The sequence below is a fragment of the Podarcis bocagei genome (genome assembly GCF_964188305.1).
Source record: "Podarcis bocagei genome assembly, chromosome: 13".
Taxonomy (NCBI): domain Eukaryota; kingdom Metazoa; phylum Chordata; class Lepidosauria; order Squamata; family Lacertidae; genus Podarcis; species Podarcis bocagei.
This window is the reverse complement of record NC_138138.1, coordinates 7,817,864-7,832,472: the sequence shown is the minus strand read 5'-3', so window position 1 is coordinate 7,832,472 and position 14,609 is coordinate 7,817,864. Positions and strand designations below refer to the sequence as shown.

Here is a 14,609-nt window from a genome sequence, read left to right as displayed (position 1 = left end):
CAACTAAATGACTAAACAACAACAACATCATCATCATCCCTTGCTTTTTCCTGTAGGACTAATTGCAGTCGTTAACAGTCGTTAACCGGTTTACCATACCCATTGAGTCAATTTCCCATCTCCTACTACCCTTCTGAGAAAAAAACCCACCCTCCCACTATATAATAAGGGTCTGGTGACTTCTGTTTCAGTGCATCTGAAGAAGTGTGAGTGCACACGAAAGCTTATACCCAGAACAAACTTAGTTGGTCTCTAAAGTGCTACTGGACATTTTTTTTAATTTTAAAATTTATTTCAGTTGCATCAGACCAACATGGCCCCTACCTGAACCTACCCTATCTGTGCAGGAATAGCTTCTGGGGGGACTGTAAAACATTTTTTTTAAAAAAAAAAAATCGAGTCCAACAGCTGCAGCTCTTCTTCCTCATGAGTGAGGCTTAGAGATTGGAGTAAGACTCATGCTGTCAGACATGATCTCCCTTGTTCTGTTTGGGATTCAGTTCAGGCTCATGGCCACCTCAGCTCCTTGGGGTTATAGCAGAATCTCTAGAGCCAAGGCATAACCAGTCTTGGGTAGGGTATCTTCCAGGGAGGCACACTGGGGTGCCCACTAGGATATGCCAACTTTGCTTGCTCCTAAAAAATGTGCTGGGGTCAGCTATGGAGTTCTTCCAAGGAAATGTTCATCCTGTTCTATCCACCAAAAATGTGGCAGAACAAAACTTGTGGCTTCCACCCATCTCTAAAATTAATTTACACCAGGGGTAGCCACTGTAATGCCCTTCAATGCAATGTGGACTCCAATTCCCATCAGCCTCAGTCAACATGGCCAATGGTCAGGGAAGATGGGAAGGCAACACGTTGACTACCACTGATTTACATATGGATAGTGGGCATCATCCAAGCAAGATGAATATAATCCAGTCAAAGGTATACATGTTCCTCTCCCACTTATTTCACTGGGAGTTCATTCCTAGTTCTCTACAACTGAAGTTAATAAAGGTTCTTAATCATCTGGATCAGGTACATTATCAGTGCTGCAAGTGCAATCTTAGCACAAGGAAACTAGAGGGGCATATTTTGAATACCAGTGTTAGCAGGGGCAAGCAGAAATACACAGTGGAAAAAAACGTATTTCATAAAAGGGGGATAGGCTTTTTATGAATTTGATAGGTTTATCAACAAAGATTTAGCATTAGATTTAGCATTCTACTCATGTAAAAACATGCTGATTCCTGGACTGTCCGCGGGCTGGATTTAGAAGGCGATTGGGCCAGATCCGGCCCCTGGGCCTTAGCTTGCCTACCCATGGTTTAGCTGATTGGTTAGTGGTGCCAATTTTAATCAGCAGGGCTGAAAGTTTGTTTCTTTTGCTTTCTGTTTCACAATCATGGTAGGGAAAGAAAAAGAAAATATTACACATTTCCATTCCTTCATACAACATTTGAAAACTTCTGTCCATTACAGTTCAAGTTATGCTGCCTGATCTTCCTTCCAATGTCTCAAAGGTTAAACAGAGACATGCTTTTTTAAGCATGGTAGAAGTGAGGTGGACGCACACCAAGCCTGTAAACAAATGTGCTTAAATGCAGTGCACTTCCATCACACTTAAATGTATATTGATAATATACAGGTATATTTACATTCATTATTGAAAAGATGATCAACCACAAATAGTTGACTCAGTTAGGATATGTAATACTTATAATTTCTACTTCAATTGCAGAAGTTAATTCTAAGCCACACTGATCATATTTCTCATCTAGAATGTTATCTGGGTGATGGTGAACAAGCTTATTCAAAGATCCCAGCTGGAAACTATTTCTGCTCTTACCTGGCAATGTTTGTGTCATCACTGTAAAGCTCATCCAAGAGCCAATCTGTTGCAAATGAGGAAAAAAAATCACAGTTCACTTATCGATAAACAGTAGCAAAGCACTGGTAGGTGAGTGGACACAAAGGTGACAAAATAGGCATCACAGGTGGGAGGAGACTTGGAGTGCAGCTGGATTCTACTAGAACTATTGTTACAAAGGCAGACCCAGGAAGGTTAAGGGTCCAGTTTGTGAAAATGGATTTCAAAGCTTCACTCAAGAAACCAGGTTGCGGTTCTCCTTAGCATCCTTGCTGGAACCACAAATTAGCTGTGGCCTTATGAAGGCAAACCATGCACATTACCAAAGAGCTTCAACAGAGCTGGCTGGATCAGGCCAATGACCCATCTAATACAATAATAATAATAATAATAATAATAATAATAATAATAATAATAATAATAATTTATTTATACCCCGCCCTTCCCGGTTCAAAAACCGGGCTCAGGGCGGCTAACAACAGATTTAAAACACTTTAAAACACATAATTATAAAACCAGCATGAAATACAGTATAAAAAATGAATAACAACAAAATTCAAAAATAAAAAATCAATTACCGTATTTTTCGCTCTATAAGGCACACTTTTCCCCCTTCAAAAATTAAGGGGAAATGTGTGTGCGTCCTATGGAGCAAATGCAGGCTCCTTGTCTTCAGCGATAGCTACGGGAAGCCTCCGAAGTGCAGAGGGAGAGCTCCCTCCGTGCTCCAGAGGCTTCACGTTGCTTTCGCTGAAGCCACCTGAAGCCCGCAGAGTGCAGCGGGAACTCCCGCTGAGCTCCGGAGGCTTCAGGCAGCTATCCGCAAGCCTTTGGAGCACAGCAGGAGTTCCCGCTGCTCTCCGAAGGCTTGTGGATAGCTGCCTGAAGCCTGGAGAGCGAGAGGGGTTGGTGCACAACGATCCATCTTGCTCTCCAAGCTTCGCTTCGCTGGAGAGGTGCTGCACAGTTTTCCCTCTCTGCGCAGCGCCCCTTCAGCGAAGCGGGAGGAGACATGGAAGGGGCTCTGTTTCTCCTGCTGCTTCACTGAAGGGGCACTGAGCAGAGAGAGGGAGAATTTTCTCTCTCCTGTTCTCCCCCTCCTATGGTCCGGTGCATCCTATAGAGCGAAAAATACGGTAGATAATCCCCAGAGCTAGCTGACTGAATTGGTCCTACTTGGGCCAGCGAGGAGGCCAGGGGAGAATTAGCTGTGGGGTCTCAGAGCGAGTAATCTTCATAAAAGGGGAGGGGGAAGGAAGAGAAGATAAATAAACGATCAGGCTGAATTCAAATTAAAGGCTAGGCAGAATAGTTCTGTCTTACAGGGTTGACGGAAGGAGGTTAAATCATGAAGGGCCCTGGTCTCATGCGACAGAGCATTCCACTGAAAAGGCCCTGGCCCTGGTGGAGGACAGTCTGACTTCCTTAGGGCCCATTACCTCTAAACTATGGTTATTCATGGACCTTAAGGTCCTCTGCCGGGCATACCAGGAGAGGCGGTCCCGTAGATTATGTTCTTACAGTAGCCAAGCACATGCTTGTGGGAAACCAAAATGCAGGACCCGAGCCCAAGAACATTTGCCTCTCCTGTGGTTTAAAGCAAGTGGAATTCAAAAGCATTGCTGCCTCCATCTGTGGAAGAAGAGTATAGCCATCCTGGCTTGTAGCCATTGATAGCCGTCTCCTCCATGAATTTGTCTAATACTCTTTTAAAGCCATCAAAGTTGGTGGCCATCCTTGGCCCCATGGGGGAAGTGAGTTCCATAGTTTACCCATATGCTGTGTGAAGAAGTACTTTGCTTTATCTGCCCTGAATCTTTCAACAGATTCAGGACAAAGCTTATAAACCATCTGTGACGTTAACATATAGGAGAGAGTGCTGGAGGTGAAATAGTTAAACAGGTTACTCCACCCAGGGGGGGTGGAGTCAGAGGGACTATAAAACCAGCTCTGGGAGGGGCAAAAGGGGGAGTTCGTTGGGAGTTGGGTGGTTGGTTGGAGTGGGAGTGAATTGGGAAAGAGTCTGTGGGTAGGTTGAGTTAGTGTAGCGAAATAAGCTGAGTCAGGAACAGTTAGGAGCTAGGAAGACAAGTAAATATCTGAGAGGTGGTTAAGTGAGTGAGAGCAGGTAGCGGAAGTTATAGGTCTGGATAGGCACCCTATGATTGTAATGGACCGATACTGTTTATGAAACCACACGCTTGTTAAACTGCAATAAATAAACAGAGGTTTATGTTCCAATTTAACCCTGACTGGACTCAGTATTGTACCCGGTAGGGCCTGGGTGGTGGCAGTGAGAAATAAAGTGGTGGCACAGGGATCAATAGATGGTGAAACGTCCAGGGACCCTGTGTGATCACCACACCATTTTTTTTTTTATTTTTTTGTAAAACAAGCTCATTTTATAAGCCAACACCTTTTTCAAAGACAGCTCCTCTGGAAGCCGTGAGCGACCTGGATCAAAGCAGAACTCAGTGAGAGATATCTGTAAGGTGTGTTTTTTTTAGTTTTTTAAATATTTTATTTTTACCAACCACCAAAACACAAACAGCGAAACCCTCCAGGCGGCTGATACATTGAGTATACATATTCAATAATATACATATTCAATAATATTCAATAATAACATATTCAAATCAACCATATGTACACTTCTATATACCTTAACACTCCTCCCTCCACAAGGTTTACTTAACTTTTAACATTTTAATTGCCCCAAATTGTTCAAACCTACCCAAATAATTCAATATCTTCTCAAACCAATCCTCCTCTTTCTCACTGAACTTAAACCCTTTCATTCTATGTATCTTCACAGTTAGGTATTCTAGTGAGATATCTGTAAGTGAATTAAAAGTACTTACAGTACTTGCTTAGCTAGCTGGCACAGATGCAAGGCAAGAAGGGGGAAATATAATAATAATAATAATAATAATAATAATAATAATAATAATAATAATAATAATACCTCATATGTATAGTTTGGGCAGGAAACAAACAGAAACAACCATGTGAAAGGGTTGATTGATGGGCTTGGGAAAGAGCCTTTATTGCCTATAAGGAAAAGAAAAAAAACCAATATTTCATTATAACAGTTTGAGGAATGAGAAGTCAATTCCAACCTATGAATTTCTATCGTCTACGGACCACACTACAGATAGAAATCAGCTTCAAACTGTGACCGCTTCTGAACCAAGGATTCCTGAGAACAAGTGATATGGAAAGGACTAACAAAAGGATTTGAGTGGGTGGGGGGAGGACTATTTAAAACAAATTGCAAAGTGTTTTAAATCGTATGGTGTAGATGCAGAATGTACAATAGTGCGGCGGTACTACCACCATAGGGAACTGGCCACAAAATAATTCTAGCATACCGTATTTCCTACTAAGAGCAGCACACTGTATTGCTGCTATAAGAGTTTGACAAATCTGACGCGGGAATTCTGGGTTTAGACATACTAAATCAGACTAGACCCACTGAAATTAATAGACACTATTAACTTAGGTCCATTGATTTCAATGGGTCTGCTTTGAGCTGAACTTGGTTGAATACAGGGATTGAGGGACCTGTCAAATCTCTCACAGTTTCTCAGTTTCCCAATGTTAAATTCTGTTGTCAATATTTTGCAGCAATTTGCAATTAAAAAAAGAATCAATCAACATTTTTGCATGAATTTCTCCGAATAAACACATTTTAATATGTTGTTACTTTTTTAGCAAGCAATTTTACCTAATTTAATGTTTTTTTTGTAAACATTGTGTGGTTAAAGAACTTCAAAACAAAATTCAGACAGCTGCAAATTTCAAAGAATAGATGTGTTTTGGTTCACATACCATTTTGGAAAGTATGAATTTGACTGATTTTGTTTTAAATGAGTAGTGAATCACATTTCTCCTCCATTCATCTGTAATAAATTATGTTTCCAAGTATCCTACACTCTGGCTTGTCCGCTTGCTGCCTATTCCCTTTCCTGGAAATTTAATTTTCTACTGGGCCAAAGTATGACTCTGGATTAAAGGCCATTGTATTGGGACATGCGTACTTTGAGTGTTCTTATATAATCATATACATATGTAGATAAGGACACATGATGAGTGTTCACAGACTTGCCCCCAAATGAATTATTGTGAAAAATAGGAAATATTTAAAGGTAAAGGGTAAAGGGACCCCTGACCATTGGGTCCAGTCGTGACCGACTCTGGGGTTGCGGCGCTCATCTCGCTTTATTGGCTGAGGGAGCTAGCGTACAGCTTCCGGGTCATGTGGCCAGCATGACTAAGCCACTTCTGGCGAACCAGAGCAGCGCACGGAAACACCGTTTACCTTCCCGCTGGAACGGTACCTATTTATTTACTTGCACTTTGATGTGCTTCCGAACTGCTAGGTTGGCAGGAGCAGGGACCGAGCAATGGGAGCTCACCCCATCGTGGGGATTCAAACCTTCTGATCGGCAAGTCCTAGGCTCTGTGGTTTAACCCACAGCGCCACCCGCGTCCCTTTTAGGAAATATTTAGGGGCGCCAAATTTTGTCCTTGCTCGGGATACCAAATTACCTAAGTTCACCCCTGAATATGGTCACTTGAATTTCTAACCCAGACAGACGGAACGTTAGGAGGATTATCATAGGTAAGCAATTATAATCATACAGACCTGATTGGTTTTGATGGACTAATGCAACATTGATAAAATGATTCCCAGCTTCACACAACTGAAAAAAAAAATTGCAAAAATAAAAAAGCATTAGATTTTCAGGCTTTAACTGTAGAATCATAAATTTAGCTTGTCCCCACAATGATGGGGAAGATGAAGGTGCTTTATGCACCACTCTGAGATCCCTCAAGAAGAAAGGCAGTCTAGAGGAATGGCTAAATACAGTGGTGCCCCGCAAGACGAGAAACTCGCTAGACGAAAGGGTTTTGCGTTTTTTGAGCTGCTTCGCAAGGCGAATTTCCCTATGGGCTTGCTTCGCAAGACGAATACGTCTTGCGTTTTTTGCTAGTTTGTTTCCTTTTTCTTAACACCCTTAATACAGTTGCGACTTGACTTTGAGAAGTAACTCATAGAACGCGGTGTGGTAGCCTTTTTTGAGGTTTTTGGCGATTTTTGAAGCTTTTCCAAAACTTTTCCGACACCGTGCTTCGCAAGACGAAAAATTCACTAGATGAAAAAATTCGCGAAACGAATTAATTTCGTCTTGCGAGGCACCACTGTATAAAATAAGATCAGCCAGGGAGAATCGCAACAAATTTTCCATTCACACCCACTGGGAGAGATAGCGGGACCCACACAGAGCTTTCACGATTTGAAAGAACATGGGCATCAAGAAAGGAAAATTTACTGCTCACACATCGCAGAGCCCTGGTAACATCAACAACAAGGTGACTTGCGCAAATGACCTCATCCATTTCTTGAATCGATGTTCCAGTCCTCAGAGAATTTACTTTGAAGTATAACCCTTAGATATCAGTGGCATTTACTTTCAAGAATGTGTGACTACCCAGCCTACGTACAAGCCACCAGCCAATATTTGTTCCCTGCCAGATGCTTCACACACATACACAATTTTTACAGTCCTAGGCAGGCAGCAGAGCCAAGAGATTTACGAAGTCTTGAATACACTGCTATCCATCACTAGCGGACTATATTTGGCTTTGATGGTCATACATTGTGCAGGCCTGATCCAGAGAGGAATCATAGAAGATGTATTTTAATAGTGAAGGTACGGAGAGCTTTGTCATCTTTTTGCAGGCAGACTTGCTGCCGAGGTTCACAATTGTCTCATTTGGAATGTACCCTTGTGTACATAAAATATTAAGAAATAAAGGAAAATCGGTACGCTAGGTTGTAAGAAAGTATTAGAAAGTATATTAAATGTAAGGTAATAATTATAAGTACATTCAAAATCACAAATGTCAACTATATCGGGAAATGATGGGAAGTCTATATTTATTTTACTTCAGTTTGTTGTTGTTTTGTTTTATTTTATGATGTACCGTTATATGATTTTAGCTTAGCTGAAATCTAAGTGGAATTAGGTCAAATTTACATTCTAAGTTAAACTAATTTAAGAATATAATATATATATATGTGTGTGTGTGTGTGTGTGTAATATATTCTTAAATTAGTTTAACTTAGAATGTAAATTTGACCTAATTCCACTTAGATTTCAGCTACACACACACACACACACACACACACACACACACACACATAATGTATGTGCATGTGTGAAGTTAAATCTGTAATGACATTAATGAAAGTGTCTCCCTTCTTAGTTCGCCTGTCTTGGGAGAGTATATGCAAAAGTGTGTGTGTGTGTGTGTGTGTGTGTGTGTGTGTGTGTGTGTGTGTGTGTGTGCCACATTCAATTTTTTTACCCTCCCTCACTTCCTGCCCATACATACCAGAAACACAAGGGCAGAAATAGTAACTTGCTTGTTCCCAAATGCTAGAAAACAGAATGAAAACATAATTAGGACTCAGCTATACAGCTGCAATTCAAACATTTCAAGTGTGTTGTAAGGTGCGTTATACAAATGTGGCACTAGCTGGCAATGGTGACCTATGGCAAGTTCAATATCTTTTTCAAAACGTTTTCTAAAAAAGCATTCTCACAACGTTTTTTTACATGTGTCTAGATTCCACTTTAGTCTTACATATAATGTGAAGTCTACTTAAGCCTTTTTTGTTGCTGTTATATATTGAATAGGCCTTGTTATCCTTAGAAGCCTCATCTTTAGACATCTCTGGGGTTTTTTTATGTGTGCCTCTCCTTATGAATCAATGCCTCGCAAACTCAGACAGGCACCAACTTCATTTTACGTGTTGCCTAACTAGGAGACTTCTATTGCTACATCACCTTATAGAGAAGACTATTATACTGCCACAGGTTTCCAAAAGCAGATTGCATATTTCAGAAAAACTATTTTGGAGCAAAAAGATTAATTTGTTAGAAATCTGACAGTCACCCCAGAATTTAAATTAGACTCCAGATTGGATCGAGTCCCTCAGACCCTGAATCATAGTGATGGCATTCCTATAGCATCCCATAGTGATGGTATCGGTCCAGTATACCTGAAGGAGTGACTCCACCTCCATCGTTCTGTTATTGTATTTTAGTGTTTTGTCGGAAGCCGCCCAGTGGCTGGGGAAACCCAGCCAGATGGGTGGGGTATAAATAAATTATTATTATTATTATTATTATTATTATTATTATTATTATTAACATGCCAGGGCCTGGGGGTGCCTTTGGTACCTTTGGTGCCTTTGAAACCTCACCAAAACTGCCCTTCCTCAATCATGCAACTTAAGAAAAGGAGAGGGGTCCAAGCAATTCCATGACAGAGACTGAAGTCTGAGATGCTACAACAAAGCTCTGAATGCAATGGTATACACTCAATGCAGTTTTTAGCAGAGCTGAGTTCCCTTCATTTCTAGTTTCCTCAGAAGCTGTGGTGAAATACTGTCTTTAGTACATCTTAGGAGGGTCTACTCTGGATCTGACTGAGAATCTGATTAGTTTTAAAACTAGAATGGCAGAAAGGGGCCTAGCTTAAGCTCCCCCCCCCCCCCGTGTATTAGTTTATTATAATATGCAAGGCATATGAACAGCCTCCCGCTTTTATAATAAAGAGGTACAATCCAGAATTAGTGGAATACAGTGCAATCCCTCTCCATGGCTCCTGCATGTTTTGCTCCAAGGGACAGAAAGCGCTGTCAGCATCTTATGAAAATATATTGATTTCCATGTATAAGGTCTCCTAATTCACAACTAATTTTACCCTTGGGGGCTTGTTGGGATGAGGGAAAGTTACACCCCAACTACAGTAAGGTCTGAAATCGTCCTCTGTCAATGTTCTAGAGTAGGGAATTTTATCCACTCCGATTCTCTCCTCAGCACGGGGACAGTATTTTTTACTGACCCTTCACTGGGTTGGATTCTAAAGGTAGATCTCTGCATTCCTTCCCTCCTTTCCCATCTAATATCTGAAATCTTGCTAGAAATTGTCATCCTGTTTTGGTGTGGAATTCTCAAATCCTGACTTTAAAAAAGGAAAAAACAGCCCCTGATAATAAAAATAAAAATAAAAATAAAAATAAAAATAAAAATAAAAATAAAATTTATTTATACCCCACCCTTCCTGGTTTAAAAACTGGGCTCAGGGTGGCTAACAGCAAATATAAAACACTGATTAAAATGTGACTTAAAAACAGCATAAAACAGCATAAAATATAACATAAAATGCAGCATCAATATCAATAAAATTTGAAAATTCAGGGGGGTCATTTTTTTTGGGGGGGGAGAACCAAGTCAGTAGACATCAAATGATCACCAGGGCTAACTGGCCAAGTCCTACTAGGGCCAGCAAGAAGACCAGGGAAGAATTTAAATGTGGGGTCCTCTTCTTCATAGAAGAGGAAAGGGAAAAGGCAATAGAGGATCAGGCTAATTCAAACTGAAGGCCAGGTGGAATAGCTCTGTCTTACAGGCCCTGTGAAAGGAGATCAAATCCTGCAAGGCCCTAGTCTCATGGGACAGAGCATTCCACCAGGTTGGAGCTGCAACTGAAAAAGCCCTGGCCCTGGTACAGTGGTACCTCGCAAGACGAATGCATCACAAGACAAAAAACTCGCTAGACAAAAGGGTTTTTTGTTTTTTGAGCTGCTTCGCAAGACGGTTTTCCCTATGGGCTTGCTTCGCAAGACGGAAACGTCTTGCAAGTTTGTTTCCTTTTTCTTAACACCGTTAATACAGTTGCCACTTGACTTCGAGGAGCAACTCATAGAACGCGGTGTGGTAGCCTTTTTTGAGGTTTTTAAAGACTTTGGTGATTTTTGAAGCTTTTCCAAAACTTTCCCGACACTGTGCTGCGCAAGACGAAAAAAATTGCAAGACGACAAAACTCGCGGAACGAATTAATTTCGTCTTGCGAGGCACCACTGTAGAGGATAGTCTGGCTTCCTTAGAGCCCAGGACCTTTAAGCTATTATTATTCATGGACCTTAGGGTCCTCTGCAGGACATACCAGGAGAGGCGGTCCCGTAAGTACAAGGGTCCTAGGCCGCAAACTCTATAGGCCAATTCTTGTAGCATGAGGCAAGTTTCTAGTGCAACACGTGCCCTTTGCATTACTTACATGGAGGAGTGTACTGTGGGTGATTGATGTAGTAAGCAAGCCAAGACGTGAACCCCCAGTAAAAAGTGCAGCCCTGTAATGAGAACATAGAGATAATGAAAGGATATACCAAAATGAACTACTGTCTCTACAGTAGTTGGCACAATGGGGACAACAGATCCCGACCAGATACACACATCTGTTTATTGGATGCTGATGCTCTGGTAACTGGTTGTCAGGGACTGGACATCAGAGGAGGAATTGTGGAGACCGCCCCCCCCCGAATCTTCCTGAGAAGAGGAGGACAGTATAGATCAGGCTTCCTCAACCACAGCCCTCCAGATGTTTTTGGCCTCCAACTCCCATCATCCCTAGCTAGCAGGACCAGTGGTCAGGGTTGATGGGAATTGTAGTCTCAAAATATCTGGAGGGCCGAGGTTGAGGAAGCCTGGTATAGATTTACAATGGTGGTTTGCTGAGGGTCACAGCTCAGAGATAGAAGAGGGGCAAACTGGGAAATAATGGGAGAAGCACAGCAGGAACAGCTGGCTGACACGTTATCACTAGAGAGCATTCCAGACCTCCCTTCTCCCAGAACTGGGTGGTCAATGAAAGTAGCAGAGCAGAGAGCCCAGAGGCAATTGTCCCTAAGCAGACACTGTAAGGGGGATGGGGGCTGTTGACGACTGAGAAGGGAAGGGGGGAAGGGGATTACTCGGAGTAATGCCATTACCCAAGAGATGACATTTCTACGTCTCCCTGTGTGAATATGGAATAAAAGACCTTGGTAAGAGCTTCTTGTCTTTCCGTTACTGCCAGCCTGCCATGAGGGAGGGGGAGCAGATTTCCTGAAGCCTGACACTGGTAGTCCCTCCTCACTCTGCTGCCCTGACTTTGTAACAAGTCCTTTCCAGTAGAGAGGGCTTCTCCTGGTTCCTTGTTGTTGTTTAGTCATTTAGTTGTGTCCGACTCTTTGTGACCCCATGGAACAGAGCACACCAGGCACTCCTGTCTTCCAGTGCCTCCCACAGTTTGGTCAAACTCATATTAGTAGCTTCGAGAACACCGTCCAGCCATCTTGTCCTCTGTCGTCCCCTTCTCCTTGTGCCCTCCATCTTTCCCAACATCAGAGTTTTCTCCAGAGAGTCTTCTCTTCTCATGAGGTGGCCAAAGTATTGGAGCCTCAGCTTCAGGATCTGTCCTTCCAGTGAGCACTCCTAGCACCTGCCTATTCACTAGTTCAGTCCTCCCTAACCTACAGTGCTCTAAACGTTTTGGACAGCAAATCTCATCAGCACCACCCAGCATGGCCAATTGGGAGCTGTAGCCCAACAACACCTGGAGGGCACCAGGTTGGGTAAACCTGCCTTATTCTTACTCAACCCAAGTCTCCCTGAATTTTTCCTCTACTCCATCACGTTGCTGCTGAGATTCCCCTCAGGTTTTCCTGTTCTTCTTTGGCTCCCTCAAGCAATATCAGACATAAACCCCTGGGGTCTTCTCCAGTATGGGCTGCTCTCTGAACTCTCAGATTCCAGACTCTGTCCCATAATTTCCATTAAGTTCCATACCCCATATATGCTCACTTGACCACTTTGATCCCCAGAACTTTCCCTGTTACATGTGCCACATAATACTTGTTCCGCGCTTGTAAGAAATCAATATTTTAGTATGGCAGCACCTACACTTTTGGTTTAGTAAAAGGCTGCCCAGGCACGTTGAAGGTTGGCACGTGTTTTAATCTTTTTAGGCTTTTTAGTTTAGGTGAAAGAGGGCCTTCTCTCTGGATGCTCCCAGACTTTGAAACTCAGTCACTAGAGAAGTTAGACTGCTGTCTTTCTGATGGAAGGTGAAGACTTCCTTGTTCCACCAGGATTTTGAGAACTCACTGCTTTTAATGAAGGGGCAGGCGCCATGCTGTTTTTATTATAATTATTTGTATGGTCTTAATATATATATTATGTGCATATATACAGTTTTAATTGTATCCATGTTTAATTGTTCTTTAGTCATTGGTTTCCCCCCTAAGTTTTTAGCTGTTTTTGTTTTAATATTTAAACTGCCTTGAGTCCCTCTCAGGGGAAAAGGTGAGGTATAATAATAATAATAATAATAATAATAATAATAATAATAATAATAATAATATACTGTTGGTTTTAATTATCTTTTTAATGTTTTTACATGTTTTTAATGGTCATATTGATAATTTTAATGTTGTGGCTTTGTAAACCACTCAGGAGTTTTATTGTAATCTGGTAGTATTTAAATTTTGCCAAGTAGATAAAATACTCAACAGAGGAGCAAGAATTGTTGTAACTATTCTCCTTTTCAAGAAAATGCACTTTTAAAGTTTGCCTAGCAACAGCAGAGGCTGAGAAACAGTTCCCATTGTGATGTCATAATGCTTTGCAACCAACTCAGTCTCTGCTGATCCCAGCTATTCAGTTGGATGTGCAATCTCTTTGATAACGCTGCTGTCACCTGTTGTGCCACAAAACCCCACCAGGCTCTTAAAGTGAACAAGATGACGCCTTTTACAGATGAGAGGAAAACGAAGACTCTCTTTCTCCTACCACTGTTACTGAGCTGGGCTTTCACTATATCACTCCTTATCAAGTCACCTGTCACTTTTCTGCAAGCCATAACAACCTTGCTATGACAGCTGGCACAGCAGACCTTTTGAGGGTGAGAAGCTTGCAGTTCTCGTTTGGGTGGAGAATGGAGACAGCATCTTTCTCCATCTCCCAGGCTGGCTCAAAGGGGGATGAAATGCTGAAGAGCAGAAGGCAGAGCACAGAATCCAAGGAGAGGGGTCCCTAGATCTGAGTGAAAGGAGAGGCCTTGGAAGGTACGTAGTCTAGAGTGTATCCTATATTGTAGGAGGAAACTCCCTGGGCTGGAAGGCAAGGATATACAGGAGGAGGACATGAAGGCATCTATGTACTCCCCAGAGTATGGATTGAAGCTCCTTTCATTTGCTGGCTCAACCCTAATGGGAGAAAACATCCTCTCGGAGGGCACTTCAGCTGGGACCCAAGAAGGTACCAGACAAGCCTCAAGCACTGCATCAATTTAGCTAGTGAAATATTTTTAAGGATAACTATACAATAAAGAAAAAATTAGAGGTGTGGGGAAGGATGAACTATCATTATTGGGAAGGATATCGGTAATTAAAATTAATGTATTGCCAAAAATGTTGTTTTTGTTCCAATCTGTACCCTTGATCAGCAATGCAGGTCACTTCAGAGAATGGCAAAAAGATATTACCAGATTTATCTGGCAGGGAAAGAAGCCAAAAATAAAATATAAATTGCTGATAGACTCTAAAGACAGAGGCAGATTCTCCTTACCGGATTTAAGATTATATTATGTGGCATCCTGTCTATGCTGGCTAAGGGAATGGATATTATTAAAAAATACTGATGTTTTAGACCTTGAAGGTCATGATAATAGATGTTGTTAGCATGCATATTTGTTGTATGAGAAAGTTAAAGTACATAGAGCTTTTTAAAATCATGTACTAAGAAAATTGGTTTATGAAGTATGGGGAAAATATAAAAGTCTATTAGAACAAAAAACACCATGGTGGCTCTCCCCACTGGAAGTGATATCTTTTTTAAAAAAAATATGAGAAATGACT

The 14,609-nt window shown here is 41.7% G+C and overlaps 1 protein-coding gene across 1 annotated transcript in view; it reads right to left on the bottom strand.

The window, feature by feature from the left end:
- Positions 1 to 14,609, bottom strand: part of TECRL (trans-2,3-enoyl-CoA reductase like) — a 35,904-nt gene that overhangs the window by 956 nt on the left and 20,339 nt on the right. The window contains exons 7-11 of the mRNA XM_081166747.1: positions 10,991 to 11,063; positions 8,258 to 8,301; positions 6,504 to 6,561; positions 4,821 to 4,906; positions 1,835 to 1,880 (exon numbers count right to left, since the gene is read on the bottom strand). Coding sequence (XP_081022873.1) covers positions 1,835 to 1,880; positions 4,821 to 4,906; positions 6,504 to 6,561; positions 8,258 to 8,301; positions 10,991 to 11,063 — 307 coding nt within the window. The remainder of the gene's footprint in view (positions 1 to 1,834; positions 1,881 to 4,820; positions 4,907 to 6,503; positions 6,562 to 8,257; positions 8,302 to 10,990; positions 11,064 to 14,609) is intronic.